The 27,437-nt window shown below is 43.5% G+C and overlaps 1 protein-coding gene across 6 annotated transcripts in view; it reads right to left on the bottom strand.

Moving 5' to 3' along the window:
- The window catches only part of VPS13B (vacuolar protein sorting 13 homolog B), a 960,935-nt gene that overhangs the window by 800,369 nt on the left and 133,129 nt on the right, over positions 1-27,437 (bottom strand). For all 6 annotated transcript variants that reach the window (XM_054017509.1, XM_054017507.1, XM_054017510.1 and 3 more), the window contains exons 8-10: positions 8,669-8,937; positions 5,735-5,830; positions 5,234-5,356 (exon numbers count right to left, since the gene is read on the bottom strand). In XM_054017509.1, coding sequence (XP_053873484.1) covers positions 5,234-5,356; positions 5,735-5,830; positions 8,669-8,937 — 488 coding nt within the window. The remainder of the gene's footprint in view (positions 1-5,233; positions 5,357-5,734; positions 5,831-8,668; positions 8,938-27,437) is intronic.

Below are 27,437 nucleotides of genomic sequence, written 5' to 3' on the forward strand. Positions count from 1 at the left end.
GTCCCAGACATGGGAATAGAGTCACTTCAAACCTTTCAAAAACTGAACTGTCATGTCATCAGCGAAGACACCTGCCCTGGAGGGGTTTGGGGGGGGGGGAGGGAAGGCCGAAATAATGGCCAAGTGGGCCTTAATTGATGACAAGGATAACCCTTGGAGCTCGAGATGCAGAAGATAGTCCAGGATCACCTGCAGTGAGGCCTGTTTGGCTGTATACCTTGGTCTGAGACCAGCACGTGAACCTTTTCCATTTGGCCAGGTAAGTCACTCTGATGGAGGGTTTTCTGCTACCCAACAAGACCTGTTGGATCCGGGCTGAGCATTCCTGTTCTTCCGCATTCAGGCATGCAGTAGCCAGGCTGTCAAGTGCAGCACCACCAGGTTAAGGTGCAGAAGATTGCTGTGATTCTGGAACAGCAGATCTGGTCAAAGAGGCAGCTCCAGTGGGGCAGCTACCGAAACGTCCATCAGTGTGCGGAACCAGTGCTGGCAACACCAAGCCAGGGCTATCAGAATCACCGTCGCCTTCTCTTGTTTGATTTTCATGAGGACTCTTTGGATCAAGGGCACCAGTGGGAAGACATACATCTGAGCCCCCCAACCATGGGAGCAAAAAGGCATCCGACAGGGAGCCCCTGTCCATCCCCTGAATAAAGTAGAACATGTGGCACTTCCTGTTCTGACAGGACGCGAACGAGTCCACCTGGGGAGTTCCCCACCTCTGGAAGATTCTACTGACTGCCTCCAGATGGAGCGACGACTCGTGGTGAAGAGTCCTGCTGAGGCAATCTGCTAACACATTTTTGGCTCCAGAAGGTGCGCAGTCACCAAATGAACTGCATGCTGCACACAGAAATTCCAAAGGCGAAGAGCTTCTTGGCAAAGGGCCGACGACCTGGCTCGGCCCTGCTTGTTGATATAATACATTGCAGTGGTATTGTCCATCATGACCTGTATCACCTTGCCCTCTAGATGGGGCAGGAAAGCTTGGCAGGCTAATCGAACCACTTTGAGCTTCCTGAGGTTTATGTTGAGGGACCGATCTTCCTTCGAGCAGTGGCCCTGTGTGCTGATCTCGGGCAAGTGGGCTCCGCAGCCCAGGTCCGAGGCATCGGAAACCAGGGTCAATGACGGGGATGGGGCCGTGAAGGGAACTCCTTCCAACACCAAATGGGGGTCTAACCACCAATCCAGGGACAACTGTATATGATCCGGCACCCTGACTACGCGGTCTAGATCACGTCTGTTGGGGATGTAGACCGACGCCAACCACGCTTGCAGTGGCTGGAGATACAGCAGAGCATGGTGGACCACGTACGTACACACCTCCGTGTAGCCTAACAACCTCAGGCAGGAATGAGCGGGTGGTAATTCACATAGGAGATCAGGTCCGACATTGCCTGGAAGCGGGCCTCCAGAAGGAAGGCTCTGGGTCCTGTGGAGCCGAGGACCTCCCCTACGAACTCTATCCATTGCACCGGCTTTAAGGTCGATTTCTTTTAGTTTATCAACAGGTCCAGGTCATGGCAGGTGGAACGTACCAGATCAAGGCTTCGTTGCACCTGTTCCTGAGATCAGCCCTCAATGAGCCAATCGTCGAAGTACAGGTAAACCTGAACACCTCAACGCCTCAGGTAAGCAGCCAGTGGCACCAAACTTTTTGTGAACATCCTTGGGGCCGACGAGTCTCCAAAGGACAGTGCCCATTACAAAAAGGAGAAACTGTCTGTGCCCTTGGAAGATGGAGATATGGAAATAAGCATATTTCAAATCAAGGGAGGCGTACCAGTCTCCCGGATCCAGGGAGAGGATAATGGAAACTAGGGAGACCATGCAAAACTTCAACTTCCTGAAAGATTTGTTGAGGCACCGCAGGTCCAGGATGCTTTCAGGATTAGGAAATAACGGAATTAGAACCCTTTTCCTCTCACTTCCCAAGGGATCTCCTACACTGCCCCTAGCTGCCGAAGGTTCTCGACCTCTTGAACGAGGAGATGCTTGTGAGAAGGGTCCCTGAAGAGAGACGGGGAAGGGGGGGTGGAGGGGAAGTGGCCAAGAATTGCAGGGTGTATCCCAGAGGTCCGAAGTTATCCACGACCAAGCTGAACAGTAGTGGTGTAGGCAGTTGAGGAAAAAATGAGGTGGATCCAGGAAGTTGACTGGGACTTCACTCTCAAGCGCACCCTAAAAATGAGCGCTTCTGGCCCCGATGATGCTTTGCCGGGTCAGGTTGTACAGGTGAGTGGCAGGAGGAAGGGCGGTGACGACTAAAACTCATATCTCTAGCCCTTCTCCTTGCAGAGCCCTGCCGAGGCTGCCAGGGCCTTGAAGGCGGGGGGCAGATGGGACTGCTTCCTCACCGACTGATGTGTATGCAGACCCAGCAAGCAGAGGGTGGCCCGAGAGTACTTTAGTCCATGCAGCCTCGCATCCATTTGTTCTGCGAAGAGACCATTCCCATCAAACAGGAGGTCCCGGATGGAGGACTGCATCTCCTGGAATAAGCCCGCAATTTGAAGCCAGGAACTGCACCTCATGACCACCACTAACGCAACCATCCTGGCCACTGAAACGGCCACATCCCACATCATTTGGAGGGATAATCTTGCCGCTGTTGTACCCTCCTCCACTAGGGCCTTGAATTCTTGGGTCAAGTCCTGGGGCAGGAAATCCTTGAACTTACGGAGGAAGTTATATCTCCCCAAAAAAGCCTGGTGGTTTGCAACCCTGAACTGAAGGCTGGCCGTTGAATAAATTTTCCTTCCAAAAAGGTCCCGCATCCTGGCCTCCTTAGTATTGGGGGTAGAACTGGTTTGCCCCATCTGTCTTTCTCGTTGGCCACAGAAACAACCAGTGACTCTAGAGGCGGGTGGGTGTACAAGCATTCAAACCCTTTGGCTGGGACAAATATTTCTTTTTAGTTCTCTTGGAGGTGAGCGGGACTGAAGATGGGGTTTGCAAGACGGCTTTGGCTATCTTTAACACCCCATCATGCACTGGAAGATGTCCGACTTCTCCACCATCTCCTCCAACTCCAGTGGCCACCCTTCAGAGCAGGACCTAGTGCTCCTTGAAATCCTCCATGGGCTAGCTTGAGAGGGCCCCACCACAGCTTCACCTGGAGAGGACGACAACGACTGACTCACCAGGAGGGGGCCCGGGTCATCGATCCCCATGGGGGAAGAGGATTTTGGGGTGCAGACTCACTCCTCCACCCCAGCATCCAATTGCGTTTCGCACACAGAGCCTGACACCGCTGGTTGCTTTTCCGAAGTGGCGACCGAAGACTGGTGCAAAGGGGGCATCAGCATAACCAGAATGCCCCAGGCATTCCAGTAGAGCCACTGTGCAGTGCTGCCAGGACGGCACTGAAGTTGACGCAGCTCAGGTGCCCAGTCATGCCGGTGATGCCTCGGTGATAGGCTGAACTCCCTTTCCAGGCCAGACGACTCCCCTTCCGGTGACCATGGTGGGGCCGTCAACGCCTGAGTCTGGCAGCTAACCATCGCTGTTGGTGAATGATGCCTCGAATAGGTGGATCGGTATCGTGTTGGAGAACGTTCTCATGGTCTAGGTGATGGCAACCTATGTTGTGGAGACAGTTGGCGGGAGGATGACCAGTGCCAGCCATTCAGTGACCAATGCCTCCCTCCTTCCATGTGAACCTCATTGAGAGGGTGGAGACCGAGAGCACGGTGTCTGCTATCTAAAACGTCAAACTGGTGACCAGTACTGTTGTGGAGACCTGGGAAGCAGCGACAGGGAGCGCTGCCTCTGCTCTGGAGACCGGGGAGGTTCACTTGCCCTCTGGGGGGTTATCATGGCTGACTTGTTCTTGTGGAGAACCTTTTCCGGGTCCATTGCAGCATGCAGTGCTGGCTGCACTGGGAGAGTCCTTTGCTCTCTGGGCACCAGGAGGGCCTGGGAAGGCATTGGCCCCGCTATGAATCTGGTCCCCTACCACTCCCTGGAGTCAGTGGCGGATCTCTCAGGGAGCTAGGAGGCCCCCCTCATGTAGCTCTGGGGTGGGCGGGTGACCCAAACTGGGTCCTTTACCCGATGCCCGTTGGCCTTTTCTTGCCCAGTTCCGGGGAGTCACGCTTCTTTGACTTCTTTTTGGGTACCAGCAAAGGGGAGCGGTGCTGGGGGTGCACTGTGCACCAAGGCTGAAGTGCTGGGAGTCAAGTCCGGCCAGGACAGCTCTGAGGCTGGGCAGAAGGCAGCCTCAATGAGAAAGGCCCTCAAATAGATGTCGGACTCTTTCTTTGTTCAGGGACAAAAGTTCTTACAGATGCAACACTTGTCCTTCACATGTGATTCCCCCAAGCACTTCAGGCAGCTGCTATGGGGGTCACTAATAGGTATAGGCCTGTTACTGTCAGAACAGGGCTTAAAACCCAGAGACCAAGGCGTGCCTCACCTGGGGCAAAGTCCTCGCCAGGACTCTAACTTGCTAACAACTGTACTTAACAATTACCTCACTCACTAACTACTGTAAATGAACTATTTACAAGACACTAAAAACTTGAAGAAAGGGAGAGAACTGCTGACCACTTGCTAGGCAAGGGAAAAAGGCGCGCCGTCCAACCGCCCTGGGTGGTAAGAAGAAACTGAGAGGGCGTAGGGTCAGCGGCGCCTAATATACCATGGCATAGTACAGTACTTCAGAGGGCACCACAGCCAGCCCATCAGATACCACTAAGGGAAAAATCTCCGACAGCTGTGCACATGGGCACGCACACACCTAGAATGGAATCAACATGAGCAAGCACTCGAAGAACAACCATGGCTGTTGCAGGGAGAAGAATAGGGAGTTCAGAGGGTAGCAGCCAGGATTCAATACAATCATACATGGCATGATTGTTGAAAAACAACTATCTCTGAAAAACATTTAGAGATGTTCAGATGGAAGGTGCTGTGTAACTGCAATGTATTAGTAGCCGTAGGATTATTAAATCAGAAACCCTTGGCAAATAAATGCGCAGGAAATTGCATTACTAAGAAATAAGTGTATAGTTTCTATGGTGTAGTAACTTTACAGCATCCTTTCTCTCTGAGTGAGAAAGTTCCCCAAAATCATGCCAGATATACATATTACCACTAAACACTGGATTCCTGTGACACTGTACTCTTCTCCACACCTAAGAAAATTACATATTTTTAATATTTTAAATCAATAAAGCACAACAACATTGTTGTATTTAAGAATCAGCAGTATTTCAAATGAACTTACTGCATCACTTCTGTTCACATTCTCTTCAAAGTCTTTAATTCCCATAATTCCTTTAAGGCACATAGCTTTGCAACAAACAAAACCTATTTGGCAGTCAAAGAAAGGTTCTCCCATCATAAGGGCCTATTGGAGGAAAAAAGTTATATGATAACAAGTACTATACGACTGAAGATATTAAAATCTAAAAAAAAGAAAAAGTAGAGAAAATTAAAATATATTATATGGTAAGCTTTACAAGTGTAGTTTTTAATTAATCAAGAAATTAATTCAATAATAACATTTTTAGAAGTACACTCTTACGAAATCTTAGTAATATGGTGTTCTAACTTTGTAGTAACAGAAATAGGAATTACTTTAGTGAACTATCTAAAAAAAATAGAAATATACAACCAAATATTAACTGCCATTTCAAAATATTTGACTGATGAAAAATATTTATTATACATCAATTTGCCGAGACATTTACTATAACCTGAAAATTCAGTCGTAATGGAACATTACCTCAACTGTGGTTCCTTCTTGCTCCCAACGTATAACTTCTTTGGATTTTACTTTCTGAGGGCTATAATAACTACTTTCAGCTTGCATTTCAGTAAGCTATGAAACAATATGATAAACACCTTATATTAGCCAATATTAGCATTAAATAGCAATAATCTGTCATTACTATAAGAATTGATGAAGACAAATTAAATGTTAGTATAGGCCAAAATTTATTATTAGGCAGGAAACAGGTGCAGTAAAAACAGCTGTAACACATTACCCATATTAGAATACACGAACTTCTAGCTGAAATATGCCAATTTAATCTCAAGTATTGCTAAGAAAGTTTTAAACAGTTTAGTATTTTTATTTAGCTTCTCTTTTTATAGCAATATTGTATAAAAAGTAAAGTAACAGATATGCAGCTGCAATACACATGCCAGTTTATAAACTGCTCTAAAAATACATAAAAATATTAAAACATTTATGCTGCATAGTAAATAATTCACAGCATAAATAACATTAAAGATAACATTATGAACTTGAATCATACCTAAATTGCTTTTTTGTCATGTTATTTTAAAATAAAACTCTATTAAATTTTATTTTCTCTGCTCTAAATATTTAGATATTTATCAAAACTTTAAAACTGTAAATCATACAATGGAAAAAGTTAAACAGTATTATATGAAGTTTTAGTAACTTTTCTTTGTTTTGCATTTTTATAGTTTGATCTGCTGAAATTAATAATTCAAGTTTTAATTTTTATATAATAAACACCGGCTCTCATTACTTAGTTATTTCCAAGAGTGTGTAGAAATGGTTGCTGTTTCTTAGTAAAATTCTGTAATCCAAAAGCTCAAGTAAAATTGGTTTAAAAAAAAAAAAAAAGATCACCATTCAGCTGTGTGCAATTATTGTGGAGGAAAAGCAATTAATTGATTAAAAGAACTCAGACATTACAAGAACAATTTTCAACATTATTAGAAAAATGCTACATTTAATTTGGCATGATTTTTTAGCTGGAATGGTATCAACTGTTCAGAATGCTAATGCAGAAACTTGACCTTATTTTTTGACCAAAATATGAACCACAAATTAATTCCATACATTCTTTGCATGCAAGCAGAACAATGAATTCTAATGTTTTCCTCCTAAATGTCACCATACTGCTCTCATATACCACTTTGCATTCTAAAAATATAAAATGCAAGATGCCATAATTTATAAGTAATTTTTACCACATCCTAAGATTAAATGCACAAGCCTATTAAATGCACAAGCCTATTAAGGGGCCCAATCCTGCAACCCTTGCTCATGTAAATCAGTGGTTCTCAACCAGGGGTACGCATATCCATCAAGATATGCAGAAGTCTTCCGGGGGTACATCAATTCATCTAGATAATTTGCCTAGTTTTACAACTGGCTACATAAAAAGCACTATCAAAGTCAGTACAAACTAAAATTTCATACGGACAAAATGAGAAAGTAAGCAATTTTTCAGTAATAGTGTGCTGTGACACTTTTGTATTTTAATGTCCAATTTGGGAAGCAAGTAGTTTTTAAATGAGGTGAACCTTGGGGTACGCAAGATAAATCAAGCTCCTGAAAGGGGTACAGTAGCCTGGAAAGGTTGAGAACCACTGACGTAAATAGGTCCAATGACTTCAGTAGGATTTCTGATGTGAGCAAGGGCTGTAGAACCAAGATTCAATACTGCACATGGGAACACAAAACAAGGCAAAACCGTTTAATTCCAACTGCGATTTTTAAAAAAATTACAACTCCCATTCTTTTATACAAAACAAGGTAAGTGAAAATCACGAGAAAGCTGCATATTTTCCTCCATTCATATTAATTAACATTTTTAACTAAACAGAAGACATGAAGATATGTTTCAAGTACCTAATAAATCCTTTAAATAAAATTATTTACATTCTTACATTAGCAAATAATTAGCAACTGTCAGAGCTGAAGTGGTTGAAACTTTTATAAAACATCAACATGTCTTTTTAAAATGCAGATTCTCCACCATCCATTCTTTTCCTGCTCTAAAGCATTCTGGCCTTTATTCAACATATGCCTAACTATAAACTCATCAGTAGTCTTTGGTCGGGCTAATCATGAACATAAAATTCGGCATGTGTCTAAATACTTTGCTAAACTAGGCTCCATTTTTTATCATGTTAATTCCTGTCAGTAAATCTTAGTGTTTTATTAGTAATTAAGTTAACAAAATTACATAAAATCAATGACTGCCCAGTATTGCTTTCTGAAAACTCATAACAGGAATAAGCAGAGATCTATTCATTTATTATTTGAGATTATTTTGATCACTGATTTATGAAAAAATTTATACAAATCTCAATGTGTATGTATGTGCACGCGCGTATGATTTCTTTCTTTACTGTTCCTAAGGTGACTCCCAATAGAAGTGCAAGTATTTAAAAATGTCAACTAAAATTTACTTTAATCTTGGATGTTCCAGGTCCAGTTCTATCTATTATTACACAGTAAAGAAAATAACTCCAGCCATTATCAAATTGCTATAATCAGCAAAAGTACTTTTACAAGAAATCAAGTGAATTTGCAAAAACGTCATATAGTCTCAGAAGCCAATATTAAAATAAATGTTCATGGATACTCTTTGGTATTAAGAACTTTTTCTTTCTTTCAAGTCTTTTATCTATTTTAGTGCTAAATTAAAATGGTTTCCCTTCAGAATTAGATTTTTTTTTTCATTGAATTAAATTTTGTATCTATCAGCTCACAAACCCAAGTTAACTGCAAATTGTTTGATGAAGAATAAAACTTTACAATTGCTTCGTATTTTCAGCAATGTAAGTTTTCCTCTCTTTACTAAAAAGACAAATAACCATACACTGAAATCTAATACATTAATTCATTGCTCAGCAAAACAATTATTAGACTATAATGTAGAGATGTACTTACCTTGAAAGTCACAGTTGCCTTTGTGCAGTAAAACCCAATAGAAACAATAGGATCCCTAAGGGCCTGGGATTTCTGCTGATGCAATATTGTTCCACCGTCTGTTCCAGTATAGTCATCCTCTCCATCATCATAACTCACAATAGCAGGAACAAAAGACCAGGCCCAGGAAACCCATCCCTGCTGCTGATCATCATCTTGATGCATGTAGGGTTCTTGGTTAATATACTGGGTAGAATATTGCATATCTGAACCTGTTTCATCTTCTATACCTTTTGATACAAAATATAAATCAAATTTAAACTCAACAATGATTAAAAGCTCTTATTTTATGCAATGTCCACAATTATAATATGTAAGCAGTTATCTGGGGTAAGTTTCACACACCATTCTCTTGTTTCTGGTCTCATTAATACCAATACAATTTTTTATAAATAAAAGCTTCCCGCTAAGACTTCCTAAGCTCCTAAAAAAAACATTATTTTTTTAGATTTTAAGGTAGCAAATCTCAACTCTGTTGACTTTTACCAATATTTTCCCTTATGATTACAGAAATGCTATGGACTTCAAGTGTTTTTCTCTATGGTACATGTTTCTCAGTCACATTCAGTCCTCCCTCATTGAGGCTATTCTTGAAGTTTCAAACCAAATCTCATTAAGTAAGGCAATCTTACAACTTTAAAGTTCAATTTTATAAAAAGTGGGAGGAAAGCTTTATTTTTAAAACCCCAAGCAATGAAAGTTTAACACAGTCTTATGCTGATGCCTGTATACAATGGTGATTGCTACCCTATAAATACACTATATTTATCTCAATTATATAACAACCCCTTATTTTCAGAGATGTGTACTGTAACTCCACCATATAATTCACAATACTCAAAAATAGCATCCAGTTTTAGCACAGAACAACTTTTAACTTAATGTCAAAGAATGATGTTCACCTTTATTTTGGTCCCTTTTCCTCCTAATTCGGGACTTAATGCATCACATTATTTTTCTATTTACTGCTTTTTTTTCTGCCCTTCAGGGTACTCACGATTTTATGAGATAAAACCTTAGATAGTAAACTCTTTGGGACAAGAAGGTTACTATTTTTCCGTGTCTTTAAAGCTCCTAACTCAATAGGGCCCTGAACTCAAGGCGCAACAGAAATACAAATAAAGAATAATCATCATGGAAAAACACTGAAGTTAATGGCTGATGGCTGTTTCAAAATGAATTGAGAGACAACTTCTCTGACAAACAATAAAAACACAAACTAAACAACATATGGCATATATTCTAGGAACAAAAGCCCTGTTGACTAGAAAGGAGGGAAAAGAGACAACAGGTATTAAAGTAAATAAGAATGGTATGATCTTGCACCCAATGATGTTCGTGCAGTGACTTCAATGGAATAGAATTGAGTGTGAAGGAGGAAAATGAGTCAAAAGGTATTTTTAATTGTTTTTTTATTTTGAAATTTCCCATCTCATACACCCATTTTCATTCTTTTCTGTAGGGTTCTCCCTCCTCCTCCTCTCCACCGAATCTAAATTTTGGAATTTCCCTGTTACAACTCACGTAGTGAGAAGCAGAGGTGGCCATCTTAGTTACTGACAAACAGCCTGAATATATTTACAGTATAATATTGCCTACATATTATCACTACATCTGGGCATGGTGCTTCATGGGGAGGGAGGAACAGTCACTATCTTAAAACAAGTGAAAATCTAAATTAGACATACAAGAAATTAAAATAATTGACCAAAGAAAGAGGAGGAACAGGACAAGGAACAAGGGATACAACAAATTATTGTGATTTTTTTTATGCTGTATAGTCATGTATCTTATGGGTCTGGATATTTATATTTTGAGAAAGGGTAAGGAAAGAGGTCAATAGAAGGCCCTGGATTAGAGCTCAGGAATAGAAAGCTAACAAAATAAGTTAATTTTGAAAAAAAATCTAAAGATGTTAACTGACCTAATTTTTAGGAAGAAAGAGAACTCTCCAAGTTTGAGGAAAAGAGGCAACATCACGAAAGGTATAAGTGGGAAAAAGGGGAAGGAATCAACACAGCACAAAATGTAGGAATAAAACGAAGAGTAGAAGGAAAAGAGAGGTAATAAAAAGCAAGGCTGGAAAAAAACACACTTCTTAAGTTATTAGAAAGCTTTTCTTAGTTGAGAACCATCAACTCCTGCACATTTGAGTTGCCATTTAAATAAAAGGTTTTAATCCTTATGGTTGTGCAGATCACCTTGCAAATAGGTGTACCAAGTAAACGAATCCAGTGCTATCTTCCAAAGTCTGCAAAAAGTCCCATGGATCGAAAAAGATGAGGTGGGATGGAGAGGAGCAGAGGGAAGCCAAGAAGGGAAACATGGTATACAAAAACAAGAGCTGTAGTAAATTACAACTGCAAAGTTTTAGTATGAAGTTCATTTATAATAACTTACAATTAAATATAGACAGGACTATAAACCATACACAACTGTTTCATCCATATTAAATTGCAGAATGTGGATTTGAGAGGACAAGGCAGCACGGGTTTTTTGCTCCCTGGTTAGTGGATATTAGGTCATTTTTTCAAGCTCTAATAAAAGGAAAAGGGCAGAAATTAAGCGAAGAAGAATTAATTAAGATGAGATCAAGGGAGTTAAGTTCTGTGTGGAAAGAGGTTCAAAAAGTCATAGAATCATAGGGTTGGAAGAGACCTCAGGAGATCATCTAGTCCAATCCCCTGCTCAAAGCAGGACCAGTACCAACTAAATCATCCCAGCCAGGGCTTTGTCAAGTTACAGAACAGATTAGTAACCATTTTTTCTTCTTTGAATGATTGCACATTACGCTCTTGGCAACTCACAAGTAGCGAAATCAGGAAGAAGGATTGAAGTCTATCTGAATAAGAACTGGAGGACAACTTTCACAAATCTCTCATCAACTTTAGAATGCTGAGTGATGTCATAATAGGATGCAAACATGTGTACTTAAGACCAAGCTGCTGTCCTATAAATATCTAAGATAAGCATTTGAGCCAGAAAGGCCGCAGAGGTCACTTACAATCTTGTTGAATGTGGTGTCACTCTGCTTGGTGCTCTAACGCTCGCCAAGTTGTAACACAAACAACAACAAAAGGCTATCCTAGATGAAATCCTCTGAGAAGATACTGGGACCTCTTTCATCCTGTCTGTGACTGCCACAAACCGCTACAAAGACAAGAGGAACTGCTTGGACCTGTCAAGATAGGACACGAATGCTCTCCTGACGATCGAGTGTGCAGCCACTCCTCGTTTTATTTAAATAAGCTCTGGGAAAAACAAAGGTATGTAAGTTGCCTGGTTCATATGGAAATTAGACACCACTTTTCAAACAAACTTCAGATGCGGACGTAGGTAAACCTTGTATCTAAAGAAAGGAGAGCCAGACATCAGCACACCTGAGTCATCTACTGTCCTGGCAGAAGTGGTGGCCACCAAAAATGCCTGTAACTAAAGGCTCAAAGGGAAACCCCATAAGCTCTGACAAAATCAAATTCAAGTCCCACAGCGTAACAGGATCTTGTATGTGACAGTACAACTGTTCCAGGCCCTTCAAAAATCTTATGGGCATCTTATACAAAAGTACACCTCTACCCCGATATAACGCGACCCGATATAACACGAATTTGGATACAACGCGGTAAAGCAGCGGGAGCCCCGGGCCCTTTAAAGCGCCACCCGAGCCCCGCTGCTTTACCGCATTATATCCAAATTCGTGTGGAGCCCCAGCCCTTTAAATCACCGCCGGAGCTCTGGCAGTGAGGTTCGGGCGGGGATTTAAAGGGCCCGGGGCTCCCTGCAGCGGCTGGAGCCTCTGCCCCTTTAAATCACCACCTGAGCCCGGCTGCCGGAGCCCCAGCGGTGATTTAAAGGGCCTGGGGCTCCACACAAATTCGGATATAATGCGGTAAAGCAGTGGGGCTAAGGTGGTGCTTTAAAGGGCCCGGGGCTCCCGCTGCTTTACTGCGTTATATCCGAATTTATGTTATATCGGGTCGCATTCTATCCGGGTAGAGGTGTATTATCAAACCAGTGGAAAGCTGAGATAGCTGCTAAGTAGAATTTAGCAGAACTAACACACCTAAAACAATATAGTTTGTCTAACAAAAAGTCAAAAATAAGCTGGATCTAAGACTGTGTCAGTGAAACTCTAGACTGTTCATAGAATCATAGAATATCAGGGTTGGAAGGGACCTCAGGAGGTCATCTAGTCCAAACCCCTGCTCAAAGCAGGACCAATCCCTAACTAAATCATCCCAGCCAGGGCTTTGTCAAGCCTGACCTTAAAAACCTCTAAGGAAGGAGATTCCACCACCTCCCAAGGTAACCCATTCCAGTGCTTCACCACCCTCCTGGTGGAAAAGTTTTTCCTAATATCCAACCTAAACCTCCCCCACTGCAACTTGAGACCATCGCTCCTTGTTCTGTCATCTGGTACCACTGAGAACAGTCTAGATCCATCCTCTTTGGAATCCCCTTTCAGGTAATTGAAAGCAGCTATCAAATCTCCCTCCCCCATTTTTCTCTTCTGCAGACTAAACAATCCCAGTTCCCTCAGCCTCTCCTCATAAGTCATGTGCTCCAGCCCACTAATCATTTTGTTGCCCTCCGCTGGACTCTCTCCAATTTTTCCACATCCTTCTTGTAGTGTGGGGTCCAAAACTGGACACAGTACTCCAGATGAGGCCTCACCAATGTCAAATAGAGGGGAATGATCACGTCCCTCGATCTACTGGCAACGCCCCTACTAATAGAGCCCAAATGCCGTTAGCCTTTTTGGCAACAAGGGCACACTGTCGACTCATATCCAGCTTCTCGTCCACTGTAACCCCTAGGTTCTTTTCTGCAGAACTGCTGCCTAGCCATTCGGTCCCTAGTCTGTAGCAGTAAATGGGATTCTTCCATCCTAAGTGCAGGACTCTGCACTTGTCCTTGTTGAACCTCATCAGGTTTCTTTTGGCCCAATCCTCTAATTTGTCTAGGTCCCTCTGTATCCTATCCCTACCCTCCAGCGTATCTACCACTCCTCCCAGTTTAATGTCATCTGCAAACTTGCTGAAAGTGCAGTCCACGCCATCCTCCAGATCATTAATGAATATATTGAACAAATCCGGCCCCAGGACTAACCCTTGGGGCACTCCACTTGATACCGGCTGCCAACTAGACACGGAGCCATTGATCACTACCTGTTGAGCCCGACGACCTAGCCAGCTTTCTATCCACCTTATAGTCCATTCATTCATCCCATATTTCTTTAACTTGCTGGCAAGAACACTGTGGGAGACCATATCAAAAGCTTTGCTAAAGTCAAGGAATAACACATCCACTGCTTTCCCCTCATCCACAGACCCAGTTATCTCCTCATAGAAGGCAATTAGGTTAGTCAGGCATGACTTGCCCTTGGTGAATCCATGCTGATTGTTCCTGATCACTTTCCTCTCCTCTAAGTGCATCAGAATTGATTCCTTGAGGACCTGCTCCATGATTTTTCCAGGGACTGAGGTGAGGCTGACTGGCCTGTAGTTCCCCAGATCCTCCTTCTTCCCTTTTTTTTTTAAAAAAGATGGGCACTACATTAGCCTTTTTCCACTCAACTGGGACATCCCCTGATCGCCATGAGTTTTCAAAGATAATGGCCAATGGCTCTGCAATCACATCCGCCAACTCCTTTAATACCCTCGGATGCAGCGCATCCGGCCCCAGGGATTTGTGCTCATCCAGCTTTTCTAAATAATCCCGAACCACTTCTTTCTCCACAGAGGGCTGGTCACCTCCTCCCCATGCTGTGCTGCCCAGTGCAGCAGTCTGGGAGCTGACCTTGTTCGTGAAGACAGAGGCAAAAAAAGCATTGAGTACATTAGCTTTTTCCACATCCTCTGTCACTACATTGCCTCCCTCATTTAGTAAGGGGCCCACGCTTTCCTAGACTTTCTTCTTGTTGCTAACAGCATACCTGAAGAAACCCTTCTTGTTATTCTGAACATCTCTTGCTAGCTGCAACTTCAAATGTGATTTGGCCGCCTTGATTTCACTCCTGCATGCTTGAGCAATGTTTTTATACTCCTCCCTGGTCATTTGTCCAATCTTCCATTTCTTGTAAGCTTCTTTTTTGCGTTTAAGATCAGCAAGGATTTCACTGTTTAGCCAAGCTGGTCGCCTGCCATATTTACTATTCTTTCTACACAACGGGATGGTTTGTTCCTGCAACCTCACCAAGGATTCTTTAAAATACAGCCAGCTCTCCTGGACTCCTTTCCCCCTCATGTTATTCTCCCAGGGAATCCTGCCCATCAGTTCCCTGAGGGAGTCAAAGTCTACTTTTCTGAAGTCCAGGGTCCGTATTCTGCTGCTCTCCTTTCTTCCTTGTGTCAGGATCCTGAACTCGACCATCTCATGGTCACTGCCTCCCAGGTTCCCATCCACTTTTGCTTCCCCTACTAATTCTTCCCGGTTTGTGAGCAGCAGGTCAAGAAGAGCTCTGCCCCTAGTTGGTTCCTCCAGCACTTGCACCAGGAAGTTGTCCCCTACGCTTTCAAAAAACTTCCTGGATTGTCTGTGCACCGCTGTATTGCTCTCCCAGCACATATCAGGGTGATTGAAGTCTCCCATGAGAACCAGGGCCTGCGATCTAGTAACTTCCGTTAGTTGCCGGAAGAAAGCCTCGTCCACCTCATTCCCCTGGTTTGGTGGTTATAGCAGACTCCCACCACCACATCACCCTTGTGGCTCACACTTCTAAACTTAATCCAGAGACTCTCAGGTTTTTCTGCAGTTTCATACCGGAGCTCTGAGCAGTCATACTGCTCTCTTACATACAATGCAACTCCCCCACCTTTTCTGCCCTGCCTGTCCTTCCTGAACAGTTTATATCCATCCATGACAGTACTTCAATCATGTGAGTTATCCCATGCTGACTGTTCCTGATCACTTTCCTCTCCTCTAAGTGCATCAGAATTGATTCCTTGAGGACCTGCTACATGATTTTTCCAGGGACGGAGGTGAGGCTGACTGGCCTGTAGTTCCCTGGATCCTCCTCCTTCCCTTTTTTAAAGATGGGCACTACATTAGCCCAATTTTCCAGTCATCCAGTCACTATTGGGACCAGAGAATAGCTTCCAATTAGTCAAATAAATAGATCTACTAGATGGCTTCCTATTATTTAATAGCACATCCTGAACCTCTTTACAATAAGACTCTTCTCAAGGGTCTAGCTATAGAGCATCCAGGCAGTTAAATGAAGTGTCTGCTAGTTTGGATGGAGTAGGCAATGGTAATCTTGAGAAATTAGGCGTGGGTCCAATGCAAGCAATATCAGAGCTTTCACCAAAAGGGATAGGAGAGTGGAAAACCAGTGCTGCCAAGGCCAAGTTGGGGCTATAAGTGTGATTCGAGCATGCTCCTGTCTGATTTTTAGCAACACTCTGAACAGCGGGATTGGTGGGAAAGAGTACAGAAGCTTGCCTGTCCCACGCAATAGAAAAGCATCCATGAGGACTGCTACCTTGCAGGAAGCAAAAGTGCCGGCACTTCCTGTTGGTGCTCACTGCAAACTAGTCTACAGACCACCACAGCTAGAGAATGTGCTGCCTACATCCAGATGGAGAGACAATTCATGCTCACATGTAAATGATCTGCATAGGTGGACTGCAAACTCATTCTGCACTTCTGGAAGGTAAGACGCTTGGAGATTGATCAAAATGGCAGTGTAAAAATCCCAGAGTTGGATTGCCTCTTGGCAGAGCAAGGACGAGCAGGCCCCTCCTTGCCTATTGAGGTAGAACATCACCGCTGTGTTATCTTTGAGAATGAGCAGGCTTTCCCCTTGATATGGATTAGGAAAGTCTGACACACCAGTTGGTTAGTTCTCAACTCCCTGACATTTATGTGTCCAAACAAGTCCTTTGTGGACCATTACCCTTGCCTCTGTAGAGAGCCCAGATGAGCCCCCAAACCCAGAGCAGATGCTGTCTGTATGTAACTAATGTCAATGAAGGTTAACGCAGGACAAAAGGGAACACCTACCACATAAGTTTACAGGGTTTGTCCACCAATCCAGAGAAGCTAAGACCTTAGAGGGTATCCCCACCACAAAGCTTCCAGAATGACAACTCAGAGAACGGAGGCTAACCAAATCTGTAGTTCCCTGAGGCGCAACCTGGCATGACAGACTATGTATATGCAAGAGGCCATGTGCTCCAGAAACCTCATACAATTCCATCTTGTGGTTAGATGAGCCTTGAGATCTAAAATGATGGATCAAATTGTCTGAAATCTTGGCCAAGAAAGGAAAGCTCTAGCTTGAGTTAAGTCCAGGACTGCCCACATGAATTCTATCCTCTGAACTAAGGCGAGGATAGACTTCTCTGTGTTGATTAATAGTCCCAGTGCATTGAAGGTTGACTGGATAAGACTTACACTGGATAGTACCTGAACTCTGAACCAGCCTCTCTCAAGCCAGTTGTAGGGATACACTTACAAACAACTTCCTCAGAAACGCAGCTACCATGCCATAAATTTTCTAAAAACTTGTGGAGCTGTGAACAGGCTAAAGGGGAGCATTATGAACTGGTACTGAGATTGGTTTACCAAGAACTTTAATACTTCCTGCAGCCCTGATAGATCACTACGTGGAAGAACGCATCTTATAAGTTGAGGGCAGCCTACCAGTCTCCAGGGAGGGAATAATGGAAGCCAGCAAGACTATGAGAAACTTCATATTTTTCAGATATCTGCTGAATTGAGGCAGGTCTAAAAATCAGTCAGACTTCCCTTTGCTTTCGGGTAAGGAAATACTGAGAATAAAAACTCAACCTTCTGTGACACTATGGAACCCTTTTACGGCTCCCAACTGAAGGAGATATTGCAACTCCTGGAGGAGTACTTCCTTATGAGAGTGGTCCCTGAAGAGGGACAGAGAAAGAAGGTGGGAAGGAGGGGTAGAAACAAACTGAAGGGTGTATCCCACTTCCATAATGCTTAAGACCCATTTGTCTGAAGAAATTCGGGACCAAGAACCTAGAAAGTAGGATGCACTGTTTGCAAACAGAGAGCAAAGAGAGACGGGAATTGTGGAGACTGGTACGGCATCCTTAATCAACCCATCAAAATGTTTGTTTAGCACCCCCCCAGAGTGTCTAGATGAACCAGGAGCTGCTGCAGTAGCAGCAGAATATGGTCTGCGCCTATAACCTCTATTCTTTTTCCTCCGCAGATCTTGAAGAAGCACAGTATAGAATATCAGTGGGACTGCTAAGGATGAAAGTGTTTTCTTTTCAGAGCCAATGTATATATACCCAATAACATAACATTGTCCTGAAGTCCTTTACACCAGGAAGTTTCTCATCCATCTCTAACAGAGAGGGATGACCCTTCAAATGGCTGGTCCTGAACAGTTTGCTGGACTTCTTAAAGCAGGTCCAAAGACTGCAGCCATGAGCACCCCCACATGATGATAGCAGAAGCCATGATCCTAGCAGCCCATAAGCACCATCCAAACTGGCCTGTAGTGATATTCTTGCTACCAGCTTCCCTTCATCTACCAATGAAACTCTTGTTTTGCATCCTTCAGCAACTTATCCTTAAGCTTCAATATAGAGTCCCAAATATTAAAGTCATAACGCCCCAATAAAGCCTGTGGATTGGCAATTCTAAGTTGTTACCCAGCTGTACAAAAGATTTTTCTACCGAACAGGTAAAGATTTTTGGCATCCTTTGATTTAGGGGTAACAGTCTGCTGTCCCTGGCATTCCCTCTCACTGGCAGCTGAGACAACCACCAACCCCAAAAGGGGGAGGGAATAAAAATGCTCAAAGCCTTGGGAGGATACACAGTAATGAGGCTCAGCCCTCTTGGGTGTGGGAGGATGGGGTATGCCACTGGGCCTTGACAGGTGGACTCATCAATCGGTAAGGCCACACAAGATGGGCCAGCTGTGGTTACAATGTCAATAAGTCTATGGTACGACTCCCCAAACTTCCCTCCACTTGGATATCCAAGGCTGAGGCAACTCTTTTTAAGAGCTCTTGGTGTAAGTGCACGGGGAGATTTTGGCAAACCAGTAAAGTGCCTAAACCACTATTGCACATTGCTAACAGTAGCCAAATCAGCAGGTCGTAAATTGATCATGCAGTGGGCCTCAGCATAACCAAGACGGGGGGGGAGGGTTGGGTGCCACAGACAGGGCAGCTTGACCCCGCACCCTTCCTGCTGAGAATGTTGAAATTGCTGATGCATGTATTTTAGAAAAACAAGAAGTCTGTTTATATGTGCCCCGGGAATGTTTGTCAGGGCCCCAAGGCATGGACACTTTGGTGGGGGGGGGGAACCATATCTGGTAAATTGATGACCATAAGGAAATCTCCTGCTTGATCTTTAAAAAACTGCTTGCTTAGCATGTTTTCTTTAAGGGATATGTTATTATGTTACTAACATATAAATAAGGGGGGAAAGTTTGAGGTAACCAGACTATTCAGAAGGGGCTCTTCAGGAACACTCCCTCTGGACGCATTTTGGGGTCCGCACCGGCAGACGGAAGCCTGGCCAGCAGAAGCCTGTTACAGTGCCACTTGAAAGCCACGCTCAGCTTCGGTAATTGAGGGTTGGGGGTGTTTTACTAACCTGTTGCGGACGTGTGTAAGTGCTCGAGATTAAGTAAAGTTTAGCTTTAAGTGAAAGCACTCTTGTGTTGTCCTATTTGTGCCAGCCATCTATTGGTCAGACACCGTGTCTCCCTTGATTTATTTCCTGACACCACCTTGCACAGAGTAAAAGTTACCAAAAGCTTTGGGTTCAAAGAACCCAGGTAACAAAAGGCTTGGTGTTATCAAATGTAAGTTAGGACACTCCCAGGGATACTGCTTCATCTGGGGAAGAGGAGGATGGAGCTAACAAAGGTTGAGGCTGAGTCTCTTCTGGCAACTGACTCACAGAATCCCCATGAACTGTTACTTTCTGCTCAGTACTGGGTGTGAGATCACAATGAACTCAACAAGAAAACTCCCCATGCCTAATGAAACTGAAGTGGAGTAGTGTGGGGAGGACATGGAGATGTGAGGAAACGCCCTTGTGTTCTCACAAGGCCACTGAAAAGGCATTGGACCCCAATGCCTTACCAGCCACATGTTCCCACCAGCACAGGCTCCAGGGTCCTAGAAGTATCCTGGGCGATTAGCTCTAGGAGGGGAGCAACGAGATGCACTACGCGCTTGTGAGACATAGGAGCCAATCCCTGAGTCAGAAGATGAAAAATCAGCCTCCTCTGACCACCAGGTTAACTATCCACTAATAACAACAATGAACCAACAGGTAACAATCTACAAAAATAAACATGCAAAGGCCTTTCTAATGTAAGACCAACAGATTCCAATAACTGTTATTGGTGGTAAGAAGGAATTGAGTGAGGACAAGGGAACTCCACCCTTTATTTCTGCAAGCAAGGGTGAGTGGCAGCAGAGGGCACTTGACAGGTACCGCTGAGGGGAAAATTTCCAACTGTGTACGGGATGCACACACACCAAGAATGGAATGCACATGTGCAATCACTATAGATGTGACATTTGTGTGATCGCCTTCCCTCTACCTAAATAGGGCCGGAGACACATCCCTCTGGAAGCTGTCCCCATCACTCTCAAGAGGGCTATAAGAATGCTGCACCTTAACCAGGGGGTCTCACCCCAGCTATAATGGTAAATAAACTCCCTTTATTCTGGAGGGTGAATTTTTTGGTATAAGGTTATTCAATCTCCATGTCCATTCAGTTTTTACCTCTCTGCTGAGGCAGAAAAGGAGACAAGAAAAGGAGAGGTTACTCGCTTTTTTGCAGTAACTGGAGTTCTTTGAGATGTGTGTCCCCATGGGTACCCCACTTCAGGTTCGCTTACACCCCATGTACCTTTGGCAGCAGTGCCTGTTTGACCCGCACATGCCCCCTACACATCCTCGTATCCTGCACCAAGATGATATAGGACTGTGCAGTTGAACCTCCCTCAGTTCATTCTCTACTGCAAAGTCCCCAAAGGACACTCCAAAGCAGAGGGGAAAGAGGGCAGATACTGGAGCACCCATGGCGGAAAAATACTATAAAAAGAACAACAAGGAGTCCTTGTGGCACCTTAGAGACTAACAAATTTATTGGGGCATAAGCTTTCGTGGGCTATAACCCACTTCAACAGATGCATTGAGTGAAAAAAAGTAGGCACGTATAAATATACAACACATGAAAAGATGGGAGTTGCCTTATCAAGTGGGGGGTCAGTGCTAACGAAGCCAATTCAATTATGGGTGTATGTGGCTCATTCCCAACAGTTGACAAGAAGGGGTGAATATCAATAGAGGGGAAATTATTTTTTGTAGTGACTCAGCCACTCCCAATAATTATTCAGGCCTAATTTGATGGTGTCAAGTTTGCAAATTAATTCCAGTTCTGCAGTTTCTTGTTGAAGAATGGCCACTTTTAAGTTTGTTATTGAGTGTCCAGGGAGATTGAAGTGCTCTCTTACTGGTTATTGAATGTTACAATTCTTGATGTCTGATTTGTGTCCATTTATTCTTTTGCGTAGAGACTGTCCGGTTTGGCCAATGTACATGGCAGAGGGGCATTGCTAGCACGTGATGGCATATATCACATTGGTAGATGTGCAGGTGAACGAGCCCCTGATGGTGTGGCTGATGTGTTTAGGTCCTATGATGGTGTCCCTTGAATAGATATGCAGACAGAGTTGGCAACGGAGTTTGTTGCAGGGATTGGTTCCTGGGTTAGTGTTTCTGTTGTGTGGTGTGTAGTTGCTGGTGAGTATTTGCTTCAGGTTGGGGGGGCTGTCTGTAAGTGAGGACTGGCCTGTCTCCCAAGGTCTGTGAGAGTGAGGGATCGTCCTTTAGGATAGGTTGTAGATCCTTGATGATGCTGTTGGTGTCACTAGGCATAGCGACCAGGTAACTCGGGGGAGTGGAAGGCCATTAGTGCCGATGAAACTCCTTTGCTCTGGGTCTAAGTGAGCCACAGTGACTCCTTCTTGAGAACTTTCACCTACTTCTATGCTACATGCTGAAGCAGAAATGTAAGGGTCAGCTTTTCTAGCAGACAGCTGTAGTTTTGTTCACACTAGCAAAACTTGTAGTGATAATGCGGGGGAAAAGGGGGAGGGAAAGACTGCATAAGACTGAGTGCGCATGAATCTACAAGGCCATAGATAAGCATACAAATGGGAACTGTTCTAATAAGCCACAATGTGTGTCTGCTGTAACTGCTCGAGAAGGGAGGGGTGGGAGGGGTAAGAGGGAGTAACAGACAAAGGCTTATACAGAAACTGCTTGGAATATTAAATGGAACATGTGCTGATATGTGCTGCGCTTGATTTGAGACATGTTGGTCTCCTAGTGCCTATTCAGAGCTCTTGAATAAAGTTGGTTTTGCTTCTCCACACCTGGTGTGTCTATTAGTGCGGCGCACACCGGGCAACGAACCCCACTGTTTGCCTCCTCGGGCCCATCTGGGCCGGCAACAATGCACTGGAGAGGTTTTAGTTGGGGGCTGTAGGTGATGGCTAGTGGCGTTCTGTTACTTTCTTTGTTGGGCCTGTACTGTAGTAGGTGACTTCTGGGTACCCTTCTGGCGCTGTCAATCTGTTTCTTCATTTCCCCAGGTGGGTAGTGTAGTTTTAAGAACGCTTGATAGAGATCCTGTAGGTGTTTGTCTCTGTCTGAGGGATTGGAGCAAATGTGGTTGTATCTTAGGGCTTGGCTGTAGACAATGGATTGTGTGATGTGGTCTGGATGAAAGCTGGAGGCATGTAGGTAAGTATAGCGGTCAGTAGGTTTCTGGTATAGGGTGGTGTTTATGTGACCATCGCTTATTTGCACTGTAGTGTCCAGGAAGTGGCTCTCTTGTGTGGACTGGTCCAGGCTAAGATTCATGGTAGGGTGGAAATTGTTGAAATCCTGGTGGAATTCCTCAATGGTCTCCTTCCCATGGTCCGGATGAAGATGATGTCATCAATGTAGAGCAAGTAGAGTAGGGGTGTTAGGGGACGAGAGCTGTTGTTCTAAGTCAGCCATAAAAATGTTGGCATACTGTGGGGCCATGCAGCTACCCATAGCAGTGTCGCTGACTTGAAGGTATAAATCATCTCCAAATCTGAAATAGTTGTGGGTGAGGACAAAGTCACAAAGCTCAGCCACCAGGTTTGCCGTGACATTATCGGGGATACTGTTCCTGATGTCTTGTAGTCCATCTTTGTGGACATGACATGAATGTTGGTGTAGAGAGCTTCTACATCCATAGTGGCTAGGATAGTGTTTTCTGGAAGATCACCAATGGATTGTAGTTTCCTCAGGAAGTCAGTGGTGCCTCGAAGATAGCTGGGAGTGCTGGTAGCATAGGGCCTGAGGAGAGAGTTCACATAGCCAGACAATCCTGCTGTCAGGGTGCCAATGCCCAAGAATGATAGGGCATCCAGGATTCCTAGGTTTATGGATCTTGGGTAGCAGATAGAATACCCCTGGTCAGGGCTCTAGGAGTGTCTTTGTGTAGATTTGTTCCTGTGCTTCTTCAGGGAGTTTCTTGAGCGGATGGTGCAGTTTCCTTTGGTACCCCTCAGTGGGATCAGAGGGGAATGGCCTGTAGAATGTTGAGTCATAGAGTTGCCTAGCAATCTCTCATTCATACTCTGACCTATTCATGATGACTACAGCACCTACTTTGTCAGCCTTTTTGATTATAATGTCAGAGTTGTTTCTGAGGCTGTGGATGGCCTTGTGTTCTGCACAGCTGAGGTTATGGGGCAAGTGATGCTGCTTTTCCACAATTTCAGCCCGTGCACGTCAGCGGAAGCACTCTATGTAGAAGTCCAGTCTGTTGTTTCAACTGTCAGGAGGAGTGCATGCAGAATCCTTCTTGTAGCGTTGGTAGGAAGGTTTCTGTGGGTTAGTATGCTAGTCAGTGATGGAGCAGTGCTGGGGTCACTACTTGAAGAAAACCCAAACAGCTTTAACTGATGTATTTTTGGAGGGAATTTAGACACTTATTCACTAAGAACTGAACATAAGCCATCCATTGGCTTCATACAGGCCACAGGAAAGCCAGCAACTGGAAATTCCTGATATGGATCTGAGCCAGCTCTGAACCTGTGACCCAGAGACAAAAAGGTCTCCATTCCATTACCAATCCCAAGTGTCACAGAGGGAGCAGAAGACAGTGTGAATCTGTAGAGGGGAGGGAAAGTCTCTGTCCAAATTGATTTTCTGTACATCTTGAAACAACAACATTGGTCACATAGAAATTCAACTTGAGTTTTGAAATTGATTTTTTTCCCCTGACTGTTCAGATACTCTATTATCCACTATAAAGGATAGCCAGTGCATATACAATTCAAGTAATGTTTTTATCACATCCTAATCTTCCAAAAACACAAAAACTAATGTCTACTTTTGGTTTAGTATTTTTACTAGTAAGAATTTTATAGAGATACTAATAACAACCTTATGTTTTGACTGTGTGTGTCCATATACGTTGACAGTGAGAGATTGTTTTGTCCCAACACATACTGCACAGCAGTCAAAACCCCCACAAAAATTACTTCACCACCACCAGAGGAAATAAATATTTTAAGCCATAGTCATTTTCTCCTTTTAAAAAAACCCTCAAAATATAACTGGATTGAAGTTAATACCTCATGCACATGAATAAATTCTCAACTAGAGCCACATGGGACATATACAATGGGGCAAACAAATGAAGACAAAATGGTGATGGCTGTGATACTGATTTAAAAAAGGATAAGAGGGATATCTAGCCAAATGCCTGGCTTCTTATACATTAAAATACTTTCCAAATAGGAGTTTTATCCAAACCACAAGAAACAGCAAATATTTAGTAATTACTATATTAGAACGTTTAAAAAAAACACCATCTTTTCCCATCAGAAGCATTAAACTACAAAAGATGACAAGCTAGTGCTCACCCTCCTAGCCAGAGTGAGGTGCGGGTGGGTTCAGGAGCAGTGAAGATGCCCTCTGGGATAGGAGAAGGAAACATTCAACTGTGAAGAGCTGAGTCAGCATTCAAAGTAACCATTCCTCCTTTACTCCCCCCAGGCCTGCCAAAAGAAATCTGGGGCCTGGGTACATTATATTTCCTGAGATCCCACCCCTCCCATTTCACTTTTTGTCATACAGATGTTTTGGGGGTCCCCCTGACCTCAAGGCCCTGATGCAATCATCCATCCCCCTTCCTGTCAGTCTGGATTCCCACTATCTATTTGCCTTTGGAACCTGGGAGTTGCTTCTTTCTTCCCTTTTCCTCCTGTTACAAGGCATGGGGAAGAGGGAAGTAACATAGTGTATCTGGGCTTGAGCTCTGGGGTCTGTGTCACCCTCTTCCACTGTCACCAAGCAGCGAAGCTGGTGCTGGGCAAGGTGACTGAGTCTCATGTGGTGGCCGTGGAGCACGAAAGGGGTTGATACAGCTTGCTGCCTGGGCCAGGTAGCCATTATGGGCTCCCTGTTTCAGAACCATTCTTAACCTAGTTGCTGGATCTCTGGTAATTCCAGGGGCTAGGCTAATTGGGCCTGAAAGGGATTTTTCCATAGGAAAACACTGGCAAACGTGTTTTTTTTCCACCATCCACCCACTGTCCTGGAGGTCTGTCTTTTGGGCTTACGTTACAATTGTGCAACTTTGGCAGGCTCCAGTGCAGGTGCTGGGTTAGAAGGGGTCTGATGTGAGGTGACTGTAACCCAGTGAGCTGTTTGGGCACTGGTCTTGGGTATGCCTCTATGACTCATGCATCTTGTGGCTCCTTTGATATTCTCTCGCCTATCTCCAGCATGGAACTAGATTGGGACTCTGGCTTCTAGTCAAAGGCCAGTGACAGGTCTCAGGGTATAGAGGCGGCATGCTCTTCCCACTCACCATCAGATTTATAGTCCAGTCCACCAAGGCCATTGGGGCCAGTTGAGACCCAGACTGGAACCCTTATGTAGTCTGGGAGGGTTACCAGAGTTAGGTAGCAGTTTTTATATAAAGTTTCTACCTTTGTATTTAACCATATTATGGTGCCTATGTCTTATTGTTTCTGTGTCCCCATCAAGTTAAGTCCACTACCCTTTTTAGAAAGGGGTTTTGTGGTTTAGAAAATGTTCTGATTTCTGATGGTGAAGCTAGAGATTATGAACATATAACCGCTGAGTAGTGATGTAAAGTGAAAGCTTTAGATTAGTGAGGCTGAGTAAGAGCCTCTGGGGTGAAGTGACAATTAGCTATTCCTGTAGCTTTGAGTATTGGATAAAGAGATGAGTTTTGCCAGCCAGATCTTTTATCAGTTTTAGACTATGAAAGGAAAAGCTATAAACACACAGCAGTTAGTATATTATTATAGAATTACATCCAGAGCACATCTGAAGACTTTTTACTTATTGATTTCATTGGGGAGCAAATACAGAGTTGATCAAAAAGTATTTAAATATATTGTTATAATTCATTTTTCATTCACACTGAGCTTTTAACTGTTTACATTCTGTGTCTTGTTCTGAGGAAGATTAAGCTGCATAAAAAGCTTAAATTTATCATTCAAAATAGATAAAGTAGTCCTATCTAATTTACAGCAACATAGATTTTTCATTTGCTATACATCAAAGGAGAGATTGGGTGAACAAGTTAAAAAGGGGGAAATGGAAGGAAAAGACAAGGAAGGACCCAATATAAAACAATACTTACACTAATTCTCACTCATAAAATTTATTGGAATAAATTCCCTAAAGAGCTTTAACTTGTGCAATCAACATTTACACGGTTGACAATGCAGGCTTGATGCAGACCTTGGCAGTTCTACAGGCACAATTGTTATGTAAGCAAATGGGTTCTTGAACAATCTCAAGTTATTAAATCTAAACAGGCATCCTTTTAACATCACACACACTTTTTTTCTTGCAACATTCCACCGCCCCAAATTTATTTATTATTGCCAGTACAGAGAAATTACCAGATTCATTTTTTGAGCAAATTCCTCAATGTGCTTCATACAGTTATCAGATAGCAGTGGTACATACAGATTCTTATTCCAAAAGATGATGCATCTTTTGGATTCACATGGTACAAGACAAAAAACTCAAGTATCACAGAGTAACTGGTAATGATTACTGACTATGCCAGCAGTTCCAACTTTAGGTGTTTACATGCACTTACCTTGTGAAATGTAACAAAGAATGCGGACCTTGAGCCACCACAAATGTATGTGGACAGCAAGCAATGCTGATGCATCAATTTTTATCTCACTGGACAGGATACCACTACTACCAAAAACCAAAATCCTATAGACCAACTCTAGTCTGAAAGCCATTCCCCACATCCCCTGCTAAAAACATAATTCCATTCTAGAAAACCTGACACCATGATAATTTCAGTGTGAATGCAGTGTTATAACAAAGTCACATTATCAGTGAAGAATGCCTACATAAAGTTTCCAAATATTTTCTTCTTTTTATACAAAAAGGTCATCCATGGTTCAAATAGCATGGGGTCTAATACTGAAAAATAGTAGGATTTTGGGTCTATTATTGATTCCCATGTCAAGAATAGCATCCAGATTAATCTGGAACAATTTCTGGATGCTACCGGGCCAGACAAACAGATGCCTTCTAGGCAAACAATACTCTTAAAGAAAGAAATTATAACTCTCTTTCACCACTGAGCTGTCATACAGCCTGCTAGACACGGAATGCTCTTTAAGTGTTCTGCTATAGGGAAGTTTCAGCT

The sequence above is a fragment of the Malaclemys terrapin genome, chromosome 2 (assembly GCF_027887155.1).
Source record: "Malaclemys terrapin pileata isolate rMalTer1 chromosome 2, rMalTer1.hap1, whole genome shotgun sequence".
NCBI lineage: Eukaryota > Metazoa > Chordata > Testudines > Emydidae > Malaclemys > Malaclemys terrapin.